Source organism: Rhea pennata, chromosome 1 (genome assembly GCF_028389875.1).
Source record: "Rhea pennata isolate bPtePen1 chromosome 1, bPtePen1.pri, whole genome shotgun sequence".
Taxonomy (NCBI): Eukaryota; Metazoa; Chordata; class Aves; order Rheiformes; family Rheidae; genus Rhea; species Rhea pennata.
This window is the reverse complement of record NC_084663.1, coordinates 101,459,106-101,483,934: the sequence shown is the minus strand read 5'-3', so window position 1 is coordinate 101,483,934 and position 24,829 is coordinate 101,459,106. Positions and strand designations below refer to the sequence as shown.

Genomic DNA, 24,829 nt, shown 5'->3' with positions numbered 1-24,829 from the left:
ATTTAAAATCCACGAAGATTTGACAGCTGTGCAAACTTAAACATTCACATAAGCACTAGCTAAAGCAAAGCTGGGGAACAGGGAGACCAAGCGGAGCAGAAGCGCAGGTGGAACCACCGCCGTCTCTGTTCAGAGCACTCGGCCATGGGAGCCGAGACACCGAACAAGCCGAAACAGCCTACAAAGTATGTGGGGGAAAAGAAACGGCGGGGAGGGGGCAATCAATCCAGTGCCCAGGGCAATACCTTTGAGATCTTCAGAAGCGTGGGCAGAATAAAACAACCCAAACATGCACAGAAGAGCAGCTCTAAGCCATCTCAGGCATTCACCTGAATTTCCTTTTTTTGTATTTCCAGCAGGTGCTGTTCGAAACACAGTTCTGCCTGTCAGTACTCGACGCTACCTGCCCAGCGCCACTTCCACCTCCCCAAACAGCTCTTCCAGCTCTTCACCAGGGACTCCAAAGCACTAAAGACACCAAAGCACTAGGCTGCTACAGATTAAATGGGGCGGGGGTGGGGGGGAAGGTCTCAGACTTGGGCATCCAGAAGCAATGCAAGAGCTGCTCTCAAGTCCCCGTCACTGACCGAGTGTCTTCTTGCCGAGACACCTGCAAGAGCCTTCAAGCTGCCCTGCAGCCCAGGAGGCCTCGGGCTGCGTGCTCCCTCTCGAAACCCTCCTCAGCCAGAGCTGAGGGCCAGCCGGCGGCTTCTGCCGGTGCAGCTTAGTCTCGACAGGAACACGCTCCGTTCTCAAGACGGAGGGTCTGGCGGGGCCAGAGGCAAGGTGCCCGCTGCCGTGCCCGCCCCGGAGCCTGAGCCTGCTCCCTCGGGGACCGGCCCGCAGCAAACGGCGGGGAGGAACTCCCTGGGAGCGGCACCCGGCTCTTGGGGGGCCCTTTCCTGCCCCCGCTCTCGCGCAAAGGGATGGAGCCTAAATCTCGCTGTTCGTAGGATCGCATTTGCCGTCCGGTCGGGCTTTTCATTTGGCAAGAGCTTACGCTGGGCAGTAGCCTCCCCAAGGCTTTTCGAATGAGCTCTCTAACATGACAATGTTATTTTGGGGGGTGATTTTCGAGAACCTTTTAAATACCCAATGCCCTAGGAATCTAAACTAGTCCACCTGACAGAGAATTACTTTATAGCCTGTATCAGTCCTGCTGTGTAAAATGAGTGCTTTTGATATTATTTTCAACCATAGGTTTTATGAAGAAATGAAGAAATGAGCTGGCTAAAGCAAATCTCATCTCACTTCCACGTCTTAATGGGCATTACAAAAAGCAAACACAGCTCACATTTTTAACAGCCCTACATTTTCTGCAGTATTCAAGACCAACTTTTCTGTCAGAAATGTCTCTGCGTAGTTACTTAACTCATGCTTGCAATTCCCAGTGCTACCTCGTGCAAAAGGAGACCCTTTATTGATTGCTTTTGAAATTACATTTCTCAGCATAAATGCTTTAATAATCGACTGACTGAAACGACGGGTAATCTCCAAGGGTAGCAGTTCCATTACAGACTCTGTTTTTATGGTTTATTTGTGAATATGTTATTCATTAATAACCTGCTTCAGAGGAAGTAGAAGTGATTAGATTTTGGAGCTCAATGTTATCAATTCTTGTAGAGATATTATCATCTATATTATAATAGCCTAAAATAGTTTAACTTCTTTCAAACTATAAATTTAAGTACTTGTACTAAGCAGCAGCATGAGAAAAATCAAGTTTGTCTTTTTTTTAAAAAAAAAAAAATCAAATTATTCCTGGGTTTGGATAATTTGAGGCAGAATTTTCTCTGAACGTGTGTGTGTATATTTATATTTCCTATTGTTAAGCGTCAAGTGAAAATTCTCATAATTATAAAAAAAAAAAAAAATCCATAGCCTACTGTAGTATAAAACTTTGGGAACTTCCACTGAGCACTTACCGCACTATAATTTTTTCTAATTTTTATCTGTTTTTACTATACAGGGCTCCACCACAAAGAGTCAATGATGAATGAAGAGTCTACGAACTGAGTTTCCACAAAAACAAAGATAATGCACCCTTAACAAGCCAGAACTGTAACTTCACTAAAATGCATCTCCGTGGAAGTTTTAAAGACATGCCATTTTTATGCGATGCTGCAGCATGCACATAGCATTCAAATGTGCAATTAGTGGCAAAGGTTGCAAGTAACAGCTTCCTCACAAAAGGTATTTCTCCTTTGCAGCCTCCACGGTGGGTGCCTCCTGCTCACAAGGCGATACAAGCAAGCTGGTTTAAAACAAATTTTATTAGGTATGAGCTATTATACTGTGATTTTACCCACTTCCCTGTGCTCATCATGAAAGACCGCTTCAGAGTATATTAAGATACACATCTTTTCCAGCATAGAAAGCTGAGGAAACCTAGGTGCTGAGGAGAAGATACTCACCCATAAGAAAAATCCCACCCTCCTTTTCTTCCAGCTGGAGGAAGCTTTCCTGTAGCCATAACCAGGTATCAGCAGCCAATGCTGAACTTGCACATCCTTAAATACAGCAGGCCATGGTTTTCATTCAGGCAGAACTTGCCTACATTCAATATATTTGGCTGCTGAAGGCTGATCATATGGAAAGGGCAAAGAGCATTTTCTAAGCAAACTGGTCTCCAATGTTTGAGCTTTGGCTTTAACAAAAGACTCCCAGAACAACAAGAAAAGAATGTGGCAAGGAAAGAAAGACAGGAAAAGAAGAAAAAAAAGAAAAAAAATGTAAAAACCCTGTATTACTCCAGAAGTGAGAGGCCTTGCCTCTTTTCATATCTCTAGTATGTGATATATATTTTGAGGCCAAATTCTACAACAACGAGGAACCACTGGTTTGGACTCTAATGCAGAGTTAGTGCCTGTCCTTCCTCTCTCGCCTCTTACAACCTGATAACATCCAACCCACCAGTCTTTCTGTTATTCCCACTTTTACCAATGTCAGAGTAACTTAGACCTGCTTTTACAGTTCTGCCAACCCCCTTGTTGAATTTGTTAATGCTAGATTTCATTAAAAAGCTATTTTGGGGCAAGCAAGCCAAGCATAAGGCTTAACCCAGGATTCAATTATGATTAGACACTGCTATCATTGCTACATGGTGACTTATTGCATACTAAGAAATCCACTTGCATACCGCAATACATCTGCGGATCAGACCTACAACCCCCAGCCTCGCTTCCCGCTCCGGCCCCTCGGCGCCTTGGGCCCCAAGCCCAGCACACCAGCCCCTCCTGAGCTCCCAAGCCGTATGGCTCAGCTGCTCAGCACCCATGTACCCATTTACCATGCCCCAACCTGAGCCCAGAGCCCCTGAGCTGCCTCGCTAGTTGGGGCGGGGGGAGATGTGCCACTCACGAGCCTAACGCCTTGGGGGAGAAAGTTGACAAAAGGAGCTGAGAAATCTGCAACAGGTTAAAATCAAACGATTTGAAAATGTATTGGCTCTACACACAGTAGATACTCTTCTACTACTAATATCAAATTGTGGAGTCGTACTACTGAGTCATAAAAACAGCAAAAAAAAACCACTGCAGTTGCTTTAACAACTTTTTTTCTAGTATTCATCAAGGACAGCTGGTAGATCAACATCCATGAGCACGCAATCATAGAAAGCCTGAGGCAAGACATACCCCAGTATCAGAGCAGATTTTTGCTTATAAAACCTCATGTCTAAGTGCTATAAACCAGAACTAGCAACATTTTTTTTTTCAGTTTGGAACTTGCTCTTTTCACCTACATTGGCATCATTGCTGTGCTGTCAAAGTGTTTCGTACCAAATACTGTACTTTTACATGCATTCCATAAAGTGAAAAATAGTAATTTCCGAAGTTTAACTCCGTTGGGAAGTAATCAGTTGCTTCTCTATGCATACATTTTTCGGATGCAGTTAGAAATATCAAGGCTTCAATTTGTGTTTTTTTCCAAGGAAATATGCTAGAATCCAGGTCATGGTGGCTCCTGTAAGGTTCCTCATTTGCTTGAAATAAGGCAAGATAAGTCCGTATGACATGACAAGACCATGCAGACAATTTTTGTTCGTTTAGTATCTGTGCACTTTCATTGACACACAAAATTAAATAATGGACTTTTTTTTGTTTTATTCTAAATCTCGACTTCTGAAAAGCCTGTCACAGAAAACAGGTGCTCTTAGGCAGCTATTTCTTTCCTATCATTCTGGTGCAGTAAAATAAATTAAAAAAATAATTCCAGTAATAAACTTAAGAGATACCATCCTGGTTTTAAGATACTGTAAAGAAGATACCAATGAGCTACAATTTTTTTTAAAAAAAATTTTTGAAGGAACAAACCAGGCACCTAATGTGCAAGAAAGGGCACAAACAGATAGATTCTTTTAAATACTTATAAAAGCCATCAACCAGCCTAGAGAATTTACAAGAAAGAGACAAAGTGATCGAATACAGCAAAATCAGACCCCTTCAGACTAGACCAAATAACTAAGAATGTGGCCAGAATGGTTCTTTCTGATAGTAATAATATCAGAGACATCTCCTGTGGTCCACTGCCTAGAGTTTTCCTCCTACCTAACCTAAGCAACAGTGTTATTTTTAATCACACTAAAATTGTAAGCCTAGAGGACAAAAAGGATAAGCCACGTACAAGGGAAAAAGAACAGTCCGAATGAAAAACAGATACAGCATGGAGTAACTTTGCACGCAACCTGGCATTTAAAAATTACAAATAGTACCTATGAACATACAAGTGCCACCCAGTAGTGTCTATAGTGCCCCTCCTCCCTGCAACACATAACAACTTGAATATAGTCTATGGTATATCTGCTCTTATTTCTAAACTATATAATTCTTGAGTTAAGATAAAGTCCGATTTTTGGCACTGTGCGAGAAGTCATTTGTAGTTAAGTATATTCAGAAGGTTTGTGCAAGTCATTATCCACTGCTTTTCTGTACTATTATCTAGAATTGCTATTACTCATAATTCCTACTTTTTTAAGGTACTGTTTTGGATTATACAAACCTCTCCTTATTTGGTGGCTCAACTTTAAACCAGAATGATTTGGAACCAAATTGTAGTACCATTTTATCCACATTTAGAATTCAGGTTAAAATATATAGCTACTATTCTTGTGCAGCTTTATGTGAGAGGGTTTCCAGTGAAAATTACATACCACTAACAATCACAGAAATCTTAACTACTTCCACTGAAAATAGCAAACTCTAAAGCTCTTCAAATACATGTAAGTTATGTAGAATAAATATTCCATTAGTAAACATTTCACATTTGTATTACATATATATAAAAATGTATGTATATATATCTATGTATACATGGTTTACGTCTGCCTTCCTGAAAAATGACAGCAAAGAATAACTGCAGTTAATTACTACTACAGTCAAAGTTAAATTTTAGTTTTCTTAGCTTGCCTTTTCATTTTTTTAATTAAATAGTCCAAACCTGTCTATATTTTTCCTTTACACAGATTCCTTCAGTGCATACAGGCTATAAAAAGACAACAAGTAAGTAAATACTTGGAGGAAAAAGAATAGAAGCCTTCTGCAATACTGCAGCTCTGTTACCATCAGGAAGCTTTCCATGCCACTTTAAGCTTATTTTGCTTCTCTCATGCCAACAGGCAAATAAATCAGCTACGACTGCAGCACGAACTTTGTGCTTCGTTTTAGCGAGCGGGCACAAAGCAGTTTGCACATTGCCATATCCTAGTTCACTAAGGTTTGTAAAATGACTCCTTTGTCATTGGGAATCATAGAACGGTAAGGCTGGAAGGGACCTCTGGAGATCATCTAGTCCAACCCTCGGCATAGCCCATACGGGGATTGAACCCATGACCTTGGCATAAGCAGCACCATGCTCTAACCAAGGGAGCTAAACCTGCCCCCAAAACATTCCACTCACTAAGATGTGCTAGTTCATATTTTGCAAAATGAAACTACTTTCTAAATGAATCAGAAGAAACAGCTGAAGAGAGGCTGCAAAGCCAGAGGTTCCTAATACTGAAACATTAACAAAATTGAGACTACTGAATAGCAGAAAAAAGCATTCTCAATTCATCAACTTTTAAAGACATTCAGACATTGGTATCCCAAGTCAATGTTGTTCAGTCAACTCTAGTTCAAAGAATTTGAGCTTTCCATTCCCATTTTTCATTAGAATTTTAATTAAAATAAAGCATGTGAGGTTCTGTCAATGCTTGTTATTAAAAAAAAAAACTGTATCAACCATACCACACTATTATTTCTTTGTTCCTTTTTTCCTGAAAATATTCCTCAAGAATAATCAATGTTTTAAAATTAAAACACGTCTCTACATGATGTTTGATTGTTAGAGGCTCTAGAATAAGTTCCAAGACAGCTGTATATTAAATTCAATTTTTATCCATAGTAAATTGATAGCCTTAGTAAATTCAGCTTATTTCTGATAAATCATTAAAGAATCAGCTTTCAGTTATCAGTCACCCAATAAGTGGTTTATTATACTTAAAGAGAACTGCTGTAATTGAGTTTATATCACATGACTAGCATAAGCAGGAGGTGCAGTAACAGAATGGATTTTGCAGAGGTTAATGTAATTCATATTTTCCCAAAAGTGTAACATAATCTATTTCATATTTTGTATTCAAGAACCACCCACTTATTTTATTTCCCAACATATCCATTTATCCTTATTTTACTGTAGATGCCTGTCAAATCCATTCTTATTCCTTTTGTGATCAACTAAAGCCATTCGTTTTGTTTTGTTTTTTTTAACTTCCCTTGCCTCACAACCTAAAAGTAGCAATTTGTTCCTGGTCATGACCAGATATTTTAATTCAGTTGCCAGTTCTTCTCCTCAAACTTTCATTCTGAAACGATGTTCTTAAAAGCAAAAATGAGTGGATAGAGAAAACTGATAGGCTCACAAGCAGATGAAGAAACTCTCACAAGCCTCTGGAAACGCAGACAGAACCAGCAAATTTTGAGGTAACTGATATTGCCAGTTAGGTTGCTTTCCATTGCCAAGATTTACTTTACTTGCTGCCCCATGATTTTAACTGCAGTGATAAAACTGATCAAAGACTTCCTCATTCTGCTTCTTCGCTGCTTTGTGAAACTATAAGCGAACAACACACTATCGTTCTTTATGCAATTTGGTGCTTCATGAATAGAGAGTGCTTATCTCCACAAATATCAAAACAGAAATGTATTCTTAAAATTCTGCGGCAGATCAGCTGTATTTGTCATAAAGAGCTTATTATTCCCCACTGAGCCATAAGCTTGTGTGTAATTCAAAATTTTACTCCATTTGCAAGTAGGAAAAATATTCAGATACCAGCCTATACCCTGCCCACCACCCAATTACTCACTGGAACAGATTTCAGAACACAATATTGTTACTTTGAGAGTTATTTTGATGTAGAAGAAAAGGTACTAAAGAGTTTTGATTAGTTCCAATTTGAAGGCAGTAACCAGTTAGCTATATTTTCTCTTACTTTGGCAGCCTAGGCGGTACATCGCAGAGTCTGTCGGAGGAGCATGGACAGGATGACATCGAATACCACCAACACTGTGATGATGGAAGGCGAGCAACAACAGGGTCTCGCGTTTGGGATTGAGGGGGTGGAAGGTGGTAGAAGAGAAAAATCGAGAAAATATGAGGATTGTGTCCATAAAGCTAAGGTTTTCACAGATGACCAAAGTGTAGCAACATTCCTCTCCCCCCTTTCTTCTTGTTTCTATGAGAAGAAATTAAAAAGTAAATCTTTTTTATAGCAAATAAATAATGTTCAAATGTTTTAATGTTTAACAGGCATGACTTGACTGACTCTTAACTCTAAACTTCCCTTTCACATGTTATCCTAGAAGCAAAGCCTCAAAATAGGACATTACAGCTGTTTGGTGGGACCAGTATCAACTTATTTGGCAATCTCAATTCAGTTCACAAACCTCAAATATTCATGTTGTAAAGAGAAAAAAAGAAGAAAAAAAAAGAAACATTCAGTTGCCAGTGCTGCATGCATCTCCACAAGTAGTTTAAGAAAATGGAAATGCAACCTTCACAGCAGTCTCTCTCCTGAGTCATGGTTTAAGTATAAAAGCTGAAGAGTGGGCATTAGTGAAAATGGAATTAAGTTGTTGCTGTTCCATTTTGAAAGTACCTTATGTAACTGAGCTTGTCTTTAGTGTGAAATACATGAAGGAATACAAAAAAATACTTTGAGAAACTGTCAAAAAAGCAGCAGTAATATTAAATACAGTAACTAAAATGAACAAGTGTGCGGTAACCAGACACCTCTGAAAATGATCTCAAAACACACATGCAAACTCTGTTAGATTATGACCTCCTAAAACAACCTCTTACTCTTAGAGGAAATGGATAAGAGCATGCATATACTCATGACTGAGCGTACGGTACTCGGATATTTCATTTAGGAGCTACCTGTTCAGTAGCCAACTGCACTGCCAACTGAATAAGTGAGCAGAGTGTGTATTGCAGAAAGGTTTTCCATTAGGCTTAGGATACTGGTTATATTCCTCATGCACAGTTTTAGAGAATAGCTCGCATAATGGACAGAAATCCACGGAGCATTAGTGTCTTGAAGAAACTCCTTATCCCATTAAGAGAGAAACCTTTTTGACCTTATGTAGAAAATTAAATCTACTTCCAGTAATGGTACTGTCAAAACTCTATCTTTGTAATGAGCATATTTTGATACTTTATGCCACCAGGATCAGACAACAGAATAAGCGAACATTATTTTTTGATGACAATAGTGTGCTTTTAATACTCCATACTGTCCAAAGTTGCTGTACAGCTTGCCTAAGATCAAAACTCAGTAGCTCTCGATAAAAACATGTGGACAATAGCAATGTCATTTGTGTAATTTACAGACATAGACCTTTATATTTCCTTTTTACTATGAGTCAAATGTTGACCCAAAGCAGACAGATACCTCAGTGGCTAGTGAAGCTTTCTTTACAAAACCATGACTACAAAAGAGAGTCACCTCTGTCTCAAATTCATATGAAGCTGTTATATAAAGTCAAAAAAAGAATATAAAAGGTAGACATTTGTTCTTTAGTAAACTAGTGATTTGTGAATCTGACAGAAGAATTAACTACCAGGAAACTCTACAGTACAAAAGCTGCATCCTTTTTATGGTTATAAAAATGTTACCTATCCAAGGGTCCTGACGAGTGGAAAATGAGTCTTAGCTGGCCCATTTTCTATAGGTATTAGTGTCAAATTGAATCCACCAAAGCTCAAAGGCTTATCCAGACAGAGTCCTGCATTTGTGATATTTTAGCTATGTATTTATGTTCCAAACAGCACAGAAGTTGAAGTACTCTGAATTTCTCCATCCGTGCATTAACTCTAATGCTCAACGTTCACAAACGTGACCTCTCTGTCAAGAGTGGTGCAGACAGGCTTAATCAAATAGAACAACATGTCGATACTGCAGAAGACGTGTTTTGCTCCTGCATGTGTCCACTGTCCTACCCATGGATGTTTTCCTGAGAAGGAAAGAAAATACATTCCCTTTGTAGTCACCTGCAAGTTGCTACCTTGATTTGAAACACCATTAATTCTCTACCAGACTGACAAAGTGCAATGCTATGTCATTCTACATATACCTGCACACTGTGTGGTCTCTTCAAAAGTTCTTGAAAAGAAATCACAAAAGCACAGTTTTCCTAAGGTAGACATTTCTTTAAGATGTAAAAAGGAGCCAAACAACATTCAGCAACTAAATCTGATGTACTGACACTTGTTTCATAAACAATCCAGCTTACCACACTCTTGCATCATTCTTTGTGAAACGCCAGTACTAGTTATATAGCATTTCCTATACAGTTATATAGCATTATCTATAATGTCATGATACAATTTTGAATACTTTTGATTTTAACCTTTTGCATTAGTTCTGTTCAGAACTAATACAAAACCAGATACCTACTGATTTTCTACTGCATTAAAAAAAAGGCATGTTTTCCATGGAGGCACTTAAAATCCTCTCCTTTACAGCAGTATAGATCATGGCATTGTGTCTTCAGGTGGAGTCATCTCCTTTCTCTCCATTTACAGGAAAGATCTGTCCAAGTTAACCGACTAGAGTCCCTTTATAGGAATATGGAGAGAAACAGGCATTTTTTTAAGTCACTGCACACCTCATCCTAACACAGGCATTTAAGACAGGTCAGAGGCACTTCACTGTGCCTTTGTGCCCACCTATGACAGTGTATCACTGTCCTCACTACCCTAAAGTGTGCACTTATTTCCACTGATTATACGAGTCAAGATGATTGTAGGCATCTACAGCTAGACAAAACAAAGGTAAGCTTTAGCAACCAAAGGTTTTCTTAGAAACCAACAACAGCATGACTTAAAATGGCCTTTCTTATTTCTGCTTTCGAGCATTCCTTGAAAGCGTGATGCACTATTTCCAATATGCAGTTAGGCTATTTGCTGTTCATGTAACATCATAATATCATTTTTATTAAATGTTTTCTTACCATGGCAGGAACCATCCACTTCTTCATATCCTACACTGCAGATGCATCGTCCAAGAGGCACAAGCCAATCCCCATCTGCTCCACAATACAATTTTGGAGTATCACGTTCCTCAGCGCTCTTCACACAGGAGCCACGCACTTCCACTAAAGAGGAAGAATCAACCCTTGGAATAGTATCAGGAAACATAGCCAAGTTACGGACTGTGAAAGGGCACTTTTTGTAATAAACACGAACTGAGACCAAAGCAATGCATGCTCCAATGTCCTGAAAAGCAAGATAAAATCCTTTCTTGTTTATTGGTCCAACCTCACGAACTTCTGTGTTGAGTTTAAGAATGCGGTCGCCCAAGTCCATCTGGGTAAAGCTCTCATCAGCTGCAATAGTATCAATTTTAGTATACTGGTTTGGCTTGAATTTTACTCCATGAGATTCATCTGACTCCATGTAGTAGAGGTTAAAAGTTTCCTTGCAGGTTCCCAAAACCCATGGAATACTATTGCAGTCCCTCAGGGTAAACTTCATTTCCACATAAATTTTCTGTGCAGCATCACGGGAGATCCAGTTTGTTCGAAGCCAGTTGTTTTGGTTTGGTTCCATCACGTTACATACCTGGTAAGTATGAATGGGGCGATTGTGTTCATCCATTTCAGTTATGGCATCCCACTGAAAAGAAAATAAATTGTTTGAACCAAAAAAAAAAAAAAAAAAAAACCCATACAACAACAACAAAGAGTTTCACGTCTTTGCATATACAGAGAGCCCATGTATACACATACGTGTATGCACACCTAAAGTTTAATTGACTTAAAATTAAACTCTGTTACTTAAAGGTTAGAGGAAAGATTGTAGTAAGAAGCATGTATCAACTACAGAAAAGTAAAACAGTTTGCATTTCAGAAACTCTGATAAATTTCTATTACTAAAAAAGTCTTTAATCAATGAGGCTTCAGTGGAAGAAGACGACACTGGCCATGTCTGCATTAGTAAACTCAATAAGCCTGAGAACATTTTCGGGCACTTGATGCAATCATTCGTGTGGCAGAATTACTAGGACAGTGCTATCTGGCATGCTTTCGGGCTGGCCACGTGGCAGTCAGCCAAGCAATCCCCAGAGTGCAGCAGAGGCCAAGGATGCAGCCACTCTGCTTTGGAGCGTCTGAGACACCAGCACAGGCTGTCTTGGGCTGCACTATGGCCCTAGACACATTTAACTCTATGAGTCCATAGAGTATGCAACTGTTACACTTCTGGCTCTATGGGGTCTGTACTACACTTATTTCCTCTCAAAAAAGAAAAAAAAAATCTGTCACAGGCATCATGTCATTTTTGTTGCCTCTTTAATTCTTTCTTAGAGTTTGAAGATGAAGGAGGAATTTGTCTGAGTTTTGCATTAACGTTAAGACATTTTCTTAACAGCTCTTCATCGAAATTCCTATGTGGAGGCTCTCAAAAACCTGAATCTATGAAAAATCATCTATATGCTATACATGAAAGACTTGTCAAATACTTAATTTATTACATAATCTGCAACTCTAAAGGATTACCAGCTGCCTGAAATAACCAACAAAACTGAGTCAGTTTTCAAATAAGGACTCCTAATATCAATATAGCATTAGATATGTATGTTTTCTCATGAAAACACAAGACTAACTACAGTTCTGCATCTAAAAGCTGTGTATGCCACAAGAAGTTCAGCGTGGCCTTTTAGATGCAGTGTTCTCATACAGCATTCTAGCTGTATACTGATACATCAATATGCCAAATACCCGGTCATAGACATCACTCAAAATGCCAGATTACTTCATTTTAAAGCTATAAACCATCAAAAATGTATACTATTAAGTGTTTATGGCTTAGCATACTTGCAACAAATTATTAACACATTGATTCAAAATTATTTGCACATTAATTTGTTAAAAAGACACTTTAAATTGAATGAGTACTTAGAGGTAAAGAAGCTTATGGAGTATTTTGGCTCTTACCAACTTTCTCAAACTTTGTAGTCACTTTGGTTAAGTAAGTAATTTTAAAATTTTGTATTCATTACATATCAAAGGTTAATGTCAAAGCACTTGATCAAACTATAGACCATATGCAATTTTGAGTACAATAAGAAGATAAGGACTGTCCACGTCATTGCTCTAACAGGAATTAAATACTGTTAGCCTGCGGATACCTCACCCCACATTAGGCTGTTCTACTATACACAGTTTCAGTATTTTTTTAAAAAAATTAAAGTTATAGTCCAAAGATGCATTTTGACTACTGGAGAGCCTTAATGTTCAGAGTGCCTATTATTTCACTACTGGGAAGAAAATGCTCTTCGCTCATGGCCCAGAAGGCTGGGGAAATGGACAGAGTATACATTCAGTTTACCATTTGTACGCAAAAAACCCTATCACTATTTAAAAGCATAAGCCTCAGTTTTGTAAAAGACTGATTTGTTCACCTTTTTCTGCAAAATCAGGTGAAGATATCAATTACGAGTTAGGTCTTCACTTTCAAAAAAGTCCCCAGACATTAGATGACTCTTAAGACCCACGTGAACACTTAAAACAGACATAAAGCTAGCCAGCTTTGATTTGGGATTAAGGGTAAAAAGAAAAAAAAAAGTGTCTTTTTCTTTAGGAAAACCTGAGATTCCTCTGACCGCAAAGCAGGTCTGAGAGTTATGCTGAAAAACAGGGTAAGTCAAGGCATACAAATGTATGTCATCACTTTTGGGAAGTCTTCCGTATCACAGCAGGAGTGAAAGGACAGCATCTCGCTGCTTCTCTTAATAATCATAACACATGCTTTTTATACTATAGACAGCCAGACTATGGCGCACAGACTTGGCAGACATGCTGCTGGCTCTTCAGAGATTCTTCTACTGCCAAAGGCTTCTGACCTCTGGGAGCTTGGTATGTGGTCAGTTAGGAAAAAACCTGCTACTTCAGCATTAATTGCAAGACACAAATACAACAACAAATACAGATTTAGTCAAAATCGTACAGCAGAGGACTAGTGAGCGCAGGGCTCATCTCTGTGCCATGGCCCCACATCAGATGCTGAATGATAATGGAAAGCATCAAACAGGTTCCGAGTAGATTTGGGCTTCAAGAACAGAAAAGGAGATCTGGAGGTTTTGGTGAGCCAGGCCTCTTCTCTTTTGCAGAGCACAAAGCCACACAGCCAGAATTGATTCAAAATTCCCAGCAAAGAGAGATTTTAAAAGCAGCACAATTAAAATTCATAGCTCCATACCTTCAAACAAGTAAAAACGTGCAAGAAGAGGCTGCTTAAAAATAAAAACGAAAGCCTCTCAGCCCAGTGGTACCTATTTTGCTCACTGAGATATGTCATATGAACCAAGGACATATCACCCTTCTCCCCACATCCAAAGAACATAATATAAATTTGAGCATGACAGAAATAACTGCAGTGTAGATTTAGAAAAACAAATAGAAGTACAGTGTTGTCCAAGTCCATCAAACCACATTAAAAGGAGATGTGCTATCAGCTCTAGAACAGTATCTTACCAAAGGCAATAACCACAATAAAGGTGTAGTAGGTGGGAGTACAATATATTTTTTTGAATTGGTGATTAATCTTCAGACTGGAATAAAAAAAGCTAACAGCAAAAAAGTCTCCTAAAAAAAAAAGGTACTTCTAATATATCCTCACTACACTGTGAGATAAATTTTTAAACATGAACTTTGGAATTAGAGCCCTTAAATTTGCTGCTAACCATTGTACTGAGATATATTGTAAAAAGTATGCTTACAAATGTTGCTCTGAGTTTGGTGTGGTATTATGCCATTCTCAGATAGGAAGCATAAGAGAAGTGGGTTCAACTGGCCGAAAATATCAATATAGCGTGGATCCAAGGTCCAACAGAACCCTGAATCTGAGATAATCTCTAGCAATGACATGTTCTTCCAGAGTCAAATACTGTTTTTATTTCACATTTCCATTAAAGTGTGTCATTCTTTTTCTAACAAAACCAGCCTGGAAGCACTTGTGCTTGGGTCGCAGTCGCTCCTCCCCGAACCCCTAACATGACACACGTGGACGTTCGCAGCAGCTGCCTGCTTTGGGCAAGCTGCGTTTTGGACTCCTTCCAGCTGAGACCCTGGGCAGCCCACCACGCGGCCCAGCTCCGCGGTTTCAGAGCGTGCCGCTTTCGTGCGAGGCGAGCCCCTGACCACGTGGAAGGGAAAGGGAGGCGGACGCTCCCTCCACGCTGCTCAGGCCGCTAGAGCCGCGTTGCGGTTAACAGGAGGGTTTCGTTTTAGAACTAGAGACGGCACTGAGAAGAGCAAAGAACCTACTTCCTCTCTTGTACTAGCTATATGTAATAAACACACTTCTTTTCAGGGTCTTTCCCACTTTCTTGCTTTTTGTATTTTATTTTAAACTGAATGCTACACTCAGATTCACAAAATCACAGAGGAGTATTTATTACAAGTCAGTCGGTTGTACCAATGAAGTTTTTATCCACCGTGAGCATTACAAAAAAGATTGCACTTCATATATTATGTATTACTTCTAAACACATTACTTTCTCATAGGAAAATATTTTAATGATATCATCCCAAAGAAGAGTAAATATCGTGGGCCAGTTTCAGTCTGACGAAAGCAGACAGAGCTTCTCCAAGGACATCAGAATTATTTCAATAAATTATGAATCGCCGCTGTTATCTTTAAACTGTGGTCAGCCTCTTAAGATGAGGCCTTACTCTAGCCTTACCCCGGCCAGGTTGTGCTGCTTGCAGGGCAGGCACGCCGAACTGACAGCTGGAACGATTTACCGAGGGCCTGCCACGCAGACCAGGCAACTCCCGGGGGCAGCGGAGAAGGAGGCGCGCGAGGACCTGTCCCGCAGGCTGTTCGCCACCCGCCGCCGCGCAGAGGGCCTCTCGCTTCCCCCGCTCGCCACCTCCATTTTGCCATTTGCTGAGAATCTTGTTCACACTCGAAGGATTCATTACTGTATTTTATTTTTTATATTAAACTCTGCTGTGAGAGGCTTTTCTGATTAATAGGGGTTAGTTACATGAGGGAGTTGAAAATGTCTAACTTATAATAGGCTGAAATCACTTACAGCGACAGACACCTTTCCCACGAGTTGTCGCACGGATTGATGAATTAATAGCGAGTTGCTTTTAATCTCAGACAGGAGTTACACAGGCACCGACCCCAGCAGTAGCCTGGTAACCTGCGTGTGGCAGCTTCAGCGTCTTGAACAGTTCGAGGCTCCTTTTACTTCATTTAAAGAAAAGGATGGCGGCACTGGTCCCCTCAGCCCAAGCCCTTAGTCAGGGTTTAAGGAATGAAAGAGACTTTCTCGCCTTACAGATGCTATTTGTGTTCTAACTGGGAAAGTTTCTTTTTCTTTCTCCTTTTTCTTCTACTCACGGGTTAATTAGCTGTTCTTTAAAACGCAGCGATTCCGTGCCCACACGTACATAACCAGCGTGCCTGAGTTCATTCAGCTCCTGGATGAGCCAGCTCACCACACAACACAGCTGGATGTTCAGACCGATAGTAAGTAGCCGCAATAGGATCGCTGGGTAAAATATTCTACACCTATCTTTCTTTGCAGAGCAAAATATATACCAGCTTTCCATGATGGGGGAGAATTAAGGGAAAAACCTGTACCCCAAAACAAACACGCGATAAACCCATCTTCAGTCACTGTCTGGATTTTACTCCCTTCTAAGAAATAACTGTAAAGGCAAGTCCTCAAAGGTCATAAGCCTTATAACCTACCTTGGCAACAGAAGAAAGATTGCCTTTTCAAATCAAGGAACGAGAAGCATAAGGGTCAGGCTAGAGAGATCTGTTTTACTCTTTTGGTGTCAGAGGGCTCTGTAATTTAGGAAATGTAACTGTCAATTGCTTCTTACGTAGAAAAGCAGGTCAGCATTTGAAACATCAGTGAGCCTACACTGAAGCAATATGATTTGCCTGATGTGTATCCTTCATCTCTCACAGATGTCCGCTTGGAATAGGTCAGAGCCCTAACAGAAAAGGGATGGACGATGCTGGTTTTTATAAAACTACAACTCCCCATAGACACAGTCTGAAGAAAGGTGCAAGCTATTAGAGGTACCTCATGTATCTGAGAGCAGTTAAATAAGCATTTGTATAATCATCACTCCCAATGGGGGGAGGAGCAGGGGAGAGAAATGATGTTTTCCTAATATTTTAATTGTTTCCTCTACTGCTGTCATTTGTATGAAATAGTTTATTACTTGTTTTGGATATCAGTATTCACAGTGCTCAGCTGGGAGTCATCTCCTGAAATCTGCAAGTGAATTCTCACTTTCAACTGTTAGCACTGACAATCTTTTTGATCCCATTTCCATGGAAACAAGCTGAATGGTAAAAATAAGATAGTTTTAAAAGTTTTTAAAATTCCCTTATACTATCTCCAAAGAGATGATCTCCATAGAAATGGGATCAGAAAGGTCTAAGCTAGGAAGCAATAAAGACCTTCACTTAGCATGCACAGTTGCTGACTGCCATCTGCAAATGCAGATTTAAAGATCCAGCTACTGCAGTGACATTCAAGCAAAACCCAGCAATACTAGAAACAGAACTGGGAAAAAAATATCCCTTAATGTATTTAGAAAGTGAACACTTTAAAGTGTAATCGATCTTAAAGTATAACCCTGGGAACAGGAAGATTAGGGAATATTAACAAGAACATAATTACTGTATATTAATAGCATCCCATTAATGTTTTCCCCCTTTCTCTCTCTCCAACTCATTTTTCTTTACCTCCAGCTTTTTTTAGATGTGAAATCTACAACAACTCCTCTGAAAAGTAGATCACTGAATGACTTCTTACAATATGAATCAGTTTGCTCAGGCTCCTCAAACAGAATTGTTATACTGTATCTGTATGTGAAAAAATATTCATTCCTCCAAAACTCATTAAGACTAGTAGTGATAATACTTAGGAAGGGTGGTCAGTCAAAAAAGGCAGACAAAATCCCACAGCGATTCAAATATTTCTCATTAACTACAAGTTGGCATAAATGGCAAAAACCAAAAACAAAAAAACCCATAGCAATCAAACTACTTATAGTCTTACATTTATATCAAGTTGATATAAAATTGCTTATGGAATGTATACAAATACATACTGTGCATTAAATTAGTTCTACAAAACTACAACTACAATTACAGCCCAGGTTTAAGGAAAATGTAGCATATGTTTTCACACAGGCAGCAGCACACAGGTGCAGACTATAATAGAGTCAATGGGAAACCCTTCAAAATTCTGTAGTAGTAAATGTAATTGAAAAAGCAAGATTGAATTAGAATTAAAAAAATAACTAGGAAAATATAAACAATGGAGTATAGGAAAAACATGGAAGATTATCTAGTTTGTTGTGTTCTAAAAAGAAAACATTAATAGGTCTTGGACTATGGAACAGCTGCTCTATGGCTGAAGTGGCGAGGATGATTTAGAAGGCTGTTAATGCACTCAAAATAGAAAATCCAGAAGAGCAAGTTGCTCTTCCACTATTTATGTGAAGCACTGAACAGTGGAAAGAGTACGAAGATTAGGTTCTCCAGATGATGCAACTTTCCTTTGCTCTGGAAACCATAAACATCTATGCTTTCTTCAGGCAAGTGAGGCTAGAAGCTGCCAAGATTTGGCGGATGCGCCCTGGAATCCAAGCAAAACCAGTGTCAGGGTATATGACATTAACGGAATATTAGCCAACTGAGGAATGGAGATCAAAAGGTAAATCGGACAGCACTCTCATAACTGGATAGCACATCATGTGATCACTTTGGAGAAGGGAGCCATAGGTCCTGAACATGACCTTCTTCTAGCATATGCTAGAAAAAGGACAAGATACCAAGAAACATGCTTATATTTCAAAACATCTGATTTGATGTGGGCTCAAACTCCCGAGGAAGTCAATTCATTTGACCAACATCTGGACAGCAGTATCATAATGCATCAGGTAAAAAGATGCTCATAGCCTAATGTTTCTGCTCTCCAGATACAGAAGAAAAAGGAAAGCCATTCCTCTGGATAAGGCTATTCTACAGCTAAAATACAAGAAAGCCCTCTTAGTAAATCAGTGCCTTCTTTAGGGAAAGAAGACTGATGCATGTTCTTGACTGAAGGACACTTCCTAAACCAATCGGAAGTATAGCTTCTGGAATATCAAACAGAGGGGAGGAAGACAGCTTTTGGATAACATGGAGTACTTGCTTTCATCCTTTGCCTACAACCCAGAAAATTTTGACCCTGAAATAAAATGCATCATAACTGCCTGCAATCCTCTAGAGAGTATGATGCTGTGATTAATGTTTTATTTGGGATGCATTCAAACCCTATGGTGACAAGCAATAGTCAAGGTAAGTACAGATTAGAGAAACAAAGGCAAGGGGTTGGGGGGACCCAACATGCCAGGCAAAAATGAAAAAGATTGCTATGGTATAGCAATGTCACCTCTTTTAGCTGCTGCATGCTAAAGAGGAGTGATTAGAGATAAAGCAGGCTATGTATCAGAAAGAGTAAAATAAACATTCTGTGGCTCAAAAACAACACAAAGAAAGCACAAAGCATTGTTACAGGAGTTGGAAAGAATAATGCATCTTCCCTTCTACTCTAGATCCTCGAAAGGCAAAGCATGTTAATAGAAAAGGGATGCGCAGAAAAATGTTAAAAAAAACAAAACATGAAGGCCGTTTATAACAAACTAATATATAATTGAAGCCAACCGCAACATAAAAAACGCCATTCTCCTTAGCACTGTGGGTAAGCCCATTGCTTTCCTGAATGCGTTCTGGACTGTAAAAGACTCGATGATTTGCATCAAGGATCTGCAAAGATGGTGAGCCAGACAGCAATTTTCTTTTTAAATGAGATACACTAATAGAACTCCTGCAAGATTTGAGAGATGCCACAATGCAATGGTGAAAAGTGCTGCTGATCACCCTTCCAGATGCATTTAATCCCCATGTAATGCAAAGTTCTCGATGAATTCAGAATTAGCAGAAACTTAGAGCAGGAAGTCTATGCCTTTTCCAGATACTGTGGCTCTTAGCTCGCAGCCTTGCTGTGTGCTCTTCAAAATCTGCCTGCGTACCATCCTTCAGGCTGACCTGTTTTACAGCAGAAAAAACACAAACTATATATACAATCTGCAATATATATAATAGAGTAAAAATATTTAATTTACATGTATCTATTACTAGAGCAGAGCTGGATCTAACTGATTATAGGAGTTATACTTGGCAATTAGCAGGAAGGCTCTCAACTTTTGCAGAGGCCCTCTGCTAAGATAAAATGTTGAATAGTGGTGATGCTGGCAGGCTAATAAGAACAAGAGGCTAGCAATCGTGACTTGGCTGAATGAGACTTGCAGGATTAAGACAAGAATACATGCAAAATGTGATAGTTCTAAACAGTGATACTTATATGAAAAAAATACCTGGACCTGTTGTGAAATAATTCATGTGTACACACAAGAAAAAAGTAAGTTTTGTGCATATTAGTGAACTACGAAATGCCATGAATTAGAATTACATTCATAAATAGGATTCATTCTTCCTTATAATTAGAATAAGAGAAACAAGGAGTAAGAGAAATCAGAGTGTAGTTATTGTGCAGTCAGGCTCCAATAGACATTAGCTGCTCAATAGCAGATGACTTATTGCGGCTTGTAGCTTTCTATTTTCTGAATACAGGGAGCTAGAGTGACACTGGATCTGCCCCTCTCAACAACTAGTAGCGTTGTAGTAACTGGGGCAGGGATGTTATAATGGTGCTCAGTAAAGCCACTATACTGGGTATATTGGAAAAGCAGCAGGATAGCTGGCTGCATCAGCTACATGCAATGGGGACACTTGCCGAGTCTCTGAAAATAGCAGTGACAATATTTTGATACAGAGATATGGAGAAACACAGAATAGCATGGACCAGAAGAGACCTTTACAGAAAAACACATGAGCAATCTCAGTGCCCCCAAGCATCTCCACTGCAGAAGTTTCGACAAATTCAGAGTCCACCTATTAATCTTACTCGACTATTTGTGATTGGATCAGCGTGGCCACGTTCATATCACACTCAGTCAGAGAGCCCATCCATACGCAAGCTGGTCTACGACCTCCCCCCCTCTTCACCATGTGCCTCAAGTCACAAAGCTGACTTAAATAGACAAGGTTCCAAGCAATAGTTCCATTTTACTTGCTTTTGAGGCTTTGAATCTTCAATTCCCATATTTGAGGTTCTCCTTTAGCACTGGGAGGACAGCCTTTTCTCCTCACCAGTCAAAGAAGCAGAGCTTTAAGTTAACACCCCAGAACACCAGACCTGGCTACACTCACCCAGAAGGAAAGCTATGACTCATTTTCATTCATCACTTTTCATCATCATTGATTAACTAAAAAATGCAAACAGTAATCACTGAGGAGGGAGGAAAAAAAAAGAAAAAAAAAAAAAAAAAAAAGAAAGTGTTTTAGTTCCAGGAACAGCAGTACAAATACCTCTCTCCGTGCTCCAGGCTTTCCCAGTTAAAAAGCAGTGAATCTCAAAACTTACTTTTATGAGGGCATTAGTATATTTAAATTACTGTAATTAGCAAGCAGTCAACGAGGTTAACGTGGGCTAAGTAAAACCTGTAAGAATATCTGTTCATTGCTTCTTCCTGTCTCTCCCTGATCCCTCCCTAAAGTCTATAGTGTTCAAGAAGAAAAAGAGATCTTGCCTTTTCTGCTTCTTATGGAATTAGTACTAGTTAATTATCACTTTTAATTCAGACTATACCATAAGGAAAAAAATAAAAATAATCACACTAAACAGCTATATAATGCTTTTCATCTTTGGAGTGTTTCACAAACATTAATATTTTAATTCAAGCTAAGACATAAAACTAAAGAAGCAACACTAAAGATAATGAGAGGAAGGTTAAGTGACAGATCATTGATTTTTACCAGCCTGCACAGAGAGGTATAGTAATGAGGAGCTTGCTGTATCGGCGTGGATGCCTTTTATCTGCCACCACACCCTGCTGCGCGAACCGAAGCGATGCCCCTGCAACACTTCACTGGGGCGCAACGGTCTTATTTCAAGCACGCTACTGACAGGCTCCTTCAAACCTGCCCGTCACCCCTCTCCGTGACCACCGCGCTACCCAGGGCCACGGAGCCCTCTCCCATAGCACGCGCCTGACAAACACCAGCCGCCGAACAGCCGACCTGACAGCGGTCGCCCCAGGTCTTCTACCACCACACTAATGCCTTGCTGCTATGTGCCAACTCCATGATTCCCGACTTCGTTTTACTTTCACCGTACCTTTCCCTTCTGAACCATCAGCACAGCAAAGGAGGAAACACTAGGAGCAGAGCTGTGAATTATTAGAAGTAAAGATTGATAATCACCTGGCAAGGGATCGTGTTTATATGTATACTCAAGCCCAAGTCAAGAGCAATGGCATCACATTCTACTGTTTAACTGATCCCCCAAAATTTTGAGAATAAAATCCAATAGTGAAGAGGAGAACTACTTGCTGGAGACAGAGCAAGATGGATAATAGAAGCAGCAGCTCGATTTTTTTGCACAGTCCCTAAGTTTCTTTGCCCTTTCTAGCTACATACGTTACAACTTGAGACATTTTCCAGGTTGAATCAGAGTGGAGCATAAAAATTCTGCATAAAGACTTTCTATTATGGGCTGGAATATCTTTAGCAGTGTCTAAAATATGTATAGAAGCAAATACATAAAATTGAATTCAGAGCCTGCAGTATGTTCATTTGAAAATCTTTTTATTATGTAAAATTTAGTGCTATCCATATCAACCTTATCCATATAGTCTATCAACTCCAAAGCAGAAACAGAGGAAGACAAAAAAAAGGGAAAGAAAGGAAAACAATCAGCGATGCTTTCCAGCAAATCAATTTGTTCATGCTTCCTATGTAATTGCTTATTTACTCGGAGTTTGTAAAGTAGCGCTGCTTCTCGAGGGAGTCAAGGCTCAATCACACTCGTTAAAATTTACTGGAAAAAAACAACCTGCTACCCTTTGCTGGTACTCCTTCCTTTCATCCCATTTCTGAGTGCACAAATGAAAAAAGCATCAAGCTCTTAATTATCCTATAGTATACATAAACCAGCATTGAAAACACTCTACTTGCTGAAGTGGAGTATGGTATCAGAGGAACCTGCCCTGACATCTCCTCTTTCCCACACTGTACTGCCCTCTGCAGACAGGGCTGAATAAGAAAAGGTATCAACTACGAAAACGAGCAACTCGCGTGCCTTTTTAGTCTCCTCCTCTACATCACCCAAATTTTCGTTAGATAAAAACAAAGATACTTTCTAAACAATTTGCAGCATAGCTAATGAAACTAAAAGCAGAAAATCTCATTTTACTTTATATCAGTTTATTTAGGTAGGCAGAATGTCTCAGATGGCTTTATTTATTAGTGTAAAGTGGATCCTGTGTATTCTGTGTTGCATGTACAAACTTGAATCACATGGGTTCGTAACAGTGCAGGAGGTCAGACTCTGCCCATACAGGTTTTCAATCTCTTTAGGTTCATGCAAATTAGAAAACAGCTCTAAGTTACTAATTCAGTGAATATCTTTCTTAGATGAGAAGTATACATATATTCAACAAATACTTTTTTCCACAGGCCTGTTATTCAGATTTCTAAAAGTAGAGTAAGTTGCATTAAAGAATTTTTGCAGAGATTTCATTTTTTTTAATTCTATTTTTAGTTCACTAAGTACTGTTTTCTTAGAAGAATACATCATTTCCATCAGATACATTAAACAGATCTTGTTTGTAACATGAGACATCACTCTCAAGAGCACTCCACGCTTTAGGAGCGTGCCCCCAGAAAGTCTGTTGCTCTTTCCAGGAAACCATTTCTTAGCGATGGGCAGAGGATGTTTAAGCCTTTGTGATGAGGCTTTCTCTTGTATCCCCTTGAAGTGGATGGGTTGAACATAAAGAAGTAGAAATAAAAGATAGCAATGTACCCATGCAATTATATCAAACGCTTTGCGTTCGTTGAAAAGATGCCTAACAAAAGAATCTCAGCTGCACCCTTACTCTTTTATTTTGAAGATTTTAATTTTGAAACTTTTTGCAGGATCATAACTCTGAAAAGCTTCCCTTTCTAAGTACAACACCATTAACTGCCCAACTGGCTAGTATTTACGGCAGTTATGTTACACTCTAAAATAAAAGTAGGACTTTATTTTAAGTATTTCTAGCTCTCCAGTGCATGTTAGTATTGACAAGTAAAGTCAGCACCATACAACCAAACTGCAATTCCCTGCACCAGGTGTTTGGGTTTTTTTGTTTTGTTTTTTGTTTGGTTTTTTTTTGTGACCACATGGCTATGTATTGTATGTCTTCCTGGCACAAAATTTAAAGGAATTTTATAAGGCTGATCAAAGACAGCAGATAGAATTTGCTATTGCTACTTTAACTTAAACAAAACAAAAAGCACACAAACCACACACAGCAGCCTGCTATAATACTTAGAGACATCAGTGAAATCTTGAACACTTGAGTTCTTGAGGAGCAATTACACATCTTACAAAGGATAACAAGCCTTGAGCAACATAATCTTTATTTTAAAGGCACACTAGTTAGGGCAAAGAAATTTGAACTTGAAAAATATTTTTTATTTCTTTTCTAACATGAGGAGTCTTTTTATGGTACAGATCCTTTTAAGAACAGTATATTAATTATTTATTAGCTTCAGTTCTGCTTTTCTACCTTTTAGAACAGTTAATATAATCTTTACATTTTCGAGGTTTTGGAATTGCAAGGATTAACAATCAACCTTCTCATCTTAAGTATGAGACTTTTTCCACTTAACTAAAGCCTGGAGACCTATTGGATCCCACCATAGATAACTTCATTTACAGACATACTGTGCAGCCACAAGAATGATAATTCATCACAGCTGCCGCTGCTCAGGGAATATCAACTCTTGGTCCAAGTAGATCAGGGGCAAGTTTAGCTCAGTTGGTTACAGTGTGGTGCTGCTAATGCCAAGGTTGTGGGTTCAATCCTCCCACAGGCTATGCTGAGAGTTGGACTAGATGACCTCCAGAGGTCCCTTCCAACCTTACCCCTTCTGTGAGATGAGATCTATAAGATTAGGATCAGTATCATTTATTGAAAGATTATACTTTACACATTTTTCTTCAATAACTTTATCTTTCAGTTATGGCAGGATCAACTACCTCCTAAGAGAGCTATACTTCGCAATTTTAGAGTTGAACACAATCATCAAGACAGTAGCGCAATGCCCCCACTCACTGTATTGCCCATTTCTCAGTGGGTCGTATCATATCAAAATG

The 24,829-nt window shown here is 39.4% G+C and overlaps 1 protein-coding gene across 4 annotated transcripts in view; it reads right to left on the bottom strand.

Annotated features, from left to right (window-relative positions):
* Positions 1–24,829, bottom strand: part of EPHA6 (EPH receptor A6) — a 519,018-nt gene that overhangs the window by 382,200 nt on the left and 111,989 nt on the right. For all 4 annotated transcript variants that reach the window (XM_062597081.1, XM_062597066.1, XM_062597058.1 and 1 more), the window contains one exon: positions 10,491–11,154. In XM_062597081.1, the coding sequence (XP_062453065.1) occupies positions 10,491–11,154 (664 nt within the window). The remainder of the gene's footprint in view (positions 1–10,490; positions 11,155–24,829) is intronic.